The 5091-nt window shown below is 41.4% G+C and overlaps 1 protein-coding gene across 1 annotated transcript; it reads right to left on the bottom strand.

Annotated features, from left to right (window-relative positions):
• Positions 1-1052: 1052 nt before the first annotated feature.
• Positions 1053-4103, bottom strand: nr1i2 (nuclear receptor subfamily 1, group I, member 2; the record flags this gene model as incomplete). Its single annotated transcript, XM_079276613.1, is given in 10 exon segments — positions 1053-1209; positions 1286-1374; positions 1376-1392; positions 1532-1619; positions 1621-1649; positions 2707-2852; positions 3004-3129; positions 3234-3274; positions 3358-3527; positions 3917-4103. Coding segments are annotated over 10 exon segments (1050 nt in total).
• Positions 4104-5091: the final 988 nt, after the last annotated feature.

The raw sequence follows: 5091 nt of genomic DNA, 5'->3' as shown, positions 1-5091 counted from the left end.
GCTCTTTGTCTGTTCCATCTTCTTTTAGTGCAATGGACGTCAGAGATGGTATGTATATAAGCCAGTTCAGAGTGATTTAGTCTTAAATGCATCAATATTTTCAGAAAGGTGAGACGTATGAATGTTTACGAAGAGTTCTGACTCGGTCTCAGATGCCAAATAGCAGAACCAGCAGCTACACATTCAACATACTTTAGAAAATTGTGATTAAGTTGATAAGAATTTTCTCTCACTATACTTTCCCAGCGAGTACACAAGATGCTGGCTCCAGCATAACCAAATATATAGAAAAGACAGAAACACCAAAATCTATAAGCTCGATCTCCTGGGTAACATAAATGTCCAGAGGTATAAAAAGGGAAATGATTGTATTAGTTTAGCTGTGAGATATATGAACGACGAGGAACAACAAAACACAGAAACGACGAAATAAAATCATTCTAAAAATATAAACTTGCCAGGATACTTTTTATGGAATTGTTCAGGCTGTGCCCTGTGATCTACTTGACATTGTTAGGCTTTCAATTGTCCACAGTGGGGCAGTGTTTGCCTAATTATGCTGTTAATGGAGCAGAGGCACCATCACGCACTACAGTCTGGAGAGCAGTTGTATTCACAGTGACACTAAACAACCTGAGGTATAAAATGCAGAGATTGTCTTTGCAACTACAGCTCGTTTCCGTCTATGAGAAAACACATCATGGTCTTTTGAAAACCATTAAACCTCAAAACATAAAGTGAACACTCATTGATAGACACAATGTGTACTTACTGTAAGCAAAACAAATAACACACACATGTCAAATCCACCATAATCCACCGGTACTGTAACCACTTAAAACAAACTTTGTAAAACTTAATCCTGCCTTACTTACTTACTCATGGCTTCTTTGACGTGTGGGTGACCGATGATAGTTTACAGCAGGACTAACAATCATCTATGTTTTAGACCATCACTTTTTAACACGTGCACAACAACAAAAACAGAATACTTTGCCTTAAATCAATGAGCCCATTCAGCTGGTCCTGTCCATGTACAGTAGATGACAGTATTAAAAGTCATGACAGCAGTTTTTACTGACCACCTCCATTATGAGAGGCGAGATGATGTCTGGCTGGATGTCCTGGATCTGCAGAACCTGTTTGCTGTACTCCTCGGTCATTGTTCTCATCTCCGTGAGACAGGCCATCACTTTAGGGTACAGCAAGCTGAAGGCACAGAGGAAACACAGGCGGTTCAATCTGTCAGAGGTTTCAGTGAGTGAACTGAGAGTATTTCACTCATTGCTTTTCTGGTCCTGTCCTCTTGAAGTCAATCCAGGTTTTTAGTGTCAGTGCCGTGTTTTCATGAAGCTTGTCAATCGCACCGTGTTGCTTGCACACCAGGACGGTCTGAGAGATCAAATAAAAACAAATCTCTACCAATGAGAAATACATTTTTTATGTTTGGCTGGGTACTAATTAATGCACACTGTTTCTAGGGTTTACATATTCAGCAATATCAGCAAGGACTGTGATGAAGTGCCGCTACCTGGAGAAAGCAGGGACACGGCCTGCATGAGAACGTACTCTTCGTCCTGCAGGCCCAGTTTGCGCAGCGTGTGGTGAAATCTGAGCAGGAGGCTCCAGCAGGAGCGGCTGGAAACCCGCTACAAAACGACACGACAGAGATGTCAAGCCAATGATAGACCATGAGACAAGTGGAAACATGGAAAACATTATGACTAATTGCTAAGTAAAAATGGATCATAATGTTTGCAGGGGAACCAGAGATGTTGTCTTGTCAAAACTACGGTGCCTACATGACTCTAAATGAAAGTCACCCACTTTGGTTGCAGATTCAGGTCAGTATGAATGAGCTGCTAACCTCAATTGTTTTGTCAGCACCGACCTGTATATGTTCAAAAAATCTGCAGCCTCAGCTTTTATGTGAATATAGGCTTTTCATTTAATATTTCAGTTTTAAAAGTATTCACTGTAAGTCAATTATGGGAAATATAGACAACATTATTGTCAGGATTACTTCAACAAGATATTTTTCTGTTTTAACAAAAGTATTAAAGATCACAAGCTAAGAAGTTTTAGTTTTCATCTAATGCAATGAATACAGGTGCATAGGAAGAGGAAATCATGTGAAAAAGCTTGAATTTTGGCACACTGTCGTCAAAGACATTTTCTTTAGAGATGCATTAAAACATCCAAATAGAATAATATTCCGTGTGGCCTGAATTATTTCCGAATCTTATTGTGAATATCCCATAAACATTTTTGAGAGACATTGTGCACAGGATCAGTCTTAATAAAGAGTGTCTGCCAGCCGAGGGAGTACACAGCTGGAAGTCAACGAATGAATGGCTACATCTCTTCAGTTTGTCTTTATAAAAGCAGCAGACCGCACCAGTTCGACGACATTCTGGTGAGCTTTCCTCCACGCGTCACGTTACACCTCTGTGAACATGACGGGCGAGAGAAGTGCACACACGTTCACAGGTAAAACAGTACTACCACTTTGCAACTTCACATACAAAGATGCAAGTTCTAATCGACACCGAAACAAATTAAATGTGGAACTTCCACCTCATTGACCCCTTCATCACGTAACAAAAAAAAAAGGTTTTATAATTACAGTGCTGTTTGTAATGTCTAGGCAGTGGATACAGCCAAGCCTCCTCCTTTGAACATGTGCAAAAGCGTGACTTGGCTCACCTCGTACAGCGTCATCGATGCAGTATGTGATATGGCCGCATTCCCAGATGCCTGTGTTCGCATTGAACACCATGTTGAAGCGGATCTGCATCATTTCAAAAGTGGCTCCCTTCAACAGAGCAATTTGGTCCCCCATGTTGAGAGATCTGTAAGACACGCACACACACACAGACACACACACACACACACACACACACACACACACACACACACACACGTAACAGTGAGTAACTTGTTCCAGGTAGACATCAGTTCTAAAACAAAACATATTTGATATGCATTGAGGCACACATTTACCGGAAGTCCCTGAGACTTTTGGAGAAACTAATTATGTCCTGAATCATGTAAGTGGTGAGGTCAGTCACATGTGGAAGAGCCGAGAAAACACTGGTTTTTCTCTGACCTCTTCGTCCTCGTGGTTCTCTTGTTTTTCAAAGGAACCAGAGAGACTGGAGGAGGAGGAGGAGGAGGAGGAGGAGGAGGAGGGCGAGAGGGCGGGGGAGAGGAAGCAGAGTGAGCTTTCAGACTGGTTGAGCTCACTCGCAGGAAGGACGTTTCTATCGATGGGCTGAAAAGATGAAAGCATTGTTCAGACATGTGAAAACAACGACAAAGACAACACCTCCAACACGCTGGCAGTCGTTCACGCACCCTGAAGCCACTGAAGCGGTAAAACGCCGAGTCAAATGAGTTGTGGTGGCCACAGAGTAGCTCCTGAATGGTTTCCTGTTGTTGGGAGGACAGCTGTATTGGTGCGTCAAGCATCTTCTTCGACTGGATTCGGATCCTCCGCTCCAACACCTTCTTCTCAGACATGACCACTACAAGGACACAAAACATACCTGCATGTATAGAAATCTGATCTCAAAACAGTTTCACAAAACTAGCACTCCAGCAATTGAAATATGAACTCCTCAGCTCTAATTTAATTAATTTAATAAGTCAAACATTAAGAGATATATAATTGCATTTCAAGTATGGTTTTAGCAAAGATGCACAGGTTTTGGAACAACAGAGCATGCGACTGGAGTTGTGTGAGAGTGTATGTTTTGATATAGTTCTGCTGAGCCCCATTTTCTTGAAAGTTTTCTTCAATAATTCAAGGCAACACGGGGAGAGTAATTGATGTAGAAAGAGAAGGGACAGTTTTGCTGGAGAGATGAAATGCTGTGTGGCTCAGTATCCATTTAAATTCATCTGATGATTATACTTGTTTGGTGCCTCGTTTCAGAAATGCTGAAGTGGAAGTTGAGGTGGAAACCCTTGGCCAGATCTTCACACACACCGCAGGCTTGGGGCTCCTCATCTTCCGTCACCTCTCCGTCCTCATCCACCACTTCATTGTGCCTTGTGAGCGCTTCTCGGATGCTCTGCACTCCAGTGTCCTTCTGACTCATTCTCCCCTGTGAGGATGATGAGATCATTCTGTCATCGGTATACTCCCTATTGATTAACTTTAAGTACGACATTGTTTACGGATAAAAATGACAAGTCCCTACAAAAAAAACAAAATTTGCATAAGATGTATGCTCTGCAATAATGAGCTGTGACGCGCTTACCTTCTAACACAACAATATTGGGGCTGAATTCATTTGACAAATGGTTGCAGACTCATTTTCTTCTGTTGCATCGTTGAATAAAGGTGCAGTGACGCATGCGTTTGAATGAAGGCTCAGTTGAGCTATTTAAGACTCTTAAAAGCCTTACATTGTAATCCATTCCCTGAGGCTAAATGATCACAGTGGGGAACCATTTCAAACTCCATCAAAGAGCATCAAGTAACACCAAGTACTCTGAAGTGCCTTAATTGCAGCGGTGCCAAACAGTCAATAGTGCACACGCTTTCAACAGAACCACTTTATACTTTATTACTTCCAATGACACATAAAGTTGCTTGATCTGTCACAGTGATCATAACTTTTATAACAGTTTTGTATAATTGTATTTTTGTTTCAAATCTTCAAGTCAGTGAACTGAACTGACTGAGAGGGACAGACCTGAAGAAAGTGTATTTTTTTCCAACCTCAAATACGTATTGTCAGTGTCAATCAATGTGCTACTGTAAATACATCATCAATCCACTATATGACATTGTTAACCACAATCATAATGCGTGTTTTATGCAGGCCTAATGTGATGTGCTTTTAATAACCTGTTACCATTCCTGTAAAATTAGCCAGACACAACCAGAACCAGTAAACGTTTTACTTCCGCTTACACAACCGTGTGACTGGCAGTGATTGAGAAACATCTGTCGATTCTCAATAAGCACGCACCTCTGTCCTCATTCTGTTAACTTGGTGGGCAGAAAAAACGTTGTGACACAGTCCATTCACATTTTATATAAGTCTAAACAAAACAACAACAACAGGTAAAGTGACTCTT

Source organism: Melanostigma gelatinosum (assembly GCF_949748355.1).
Source record: "Melanostigma gelatinosum genome assembly, chromosome: 10".
Taxonomy (NCBI): domain Eukaryota; kingdom Metazoa; phylum Chordata; class Actinopteri; order Perciformes; family Zoarcidae; genus Melanostigma; species Melanostigma gelatinosum.
This window is presented reverse-complemented; position numbering and strand designations above follow the sequence as displayed.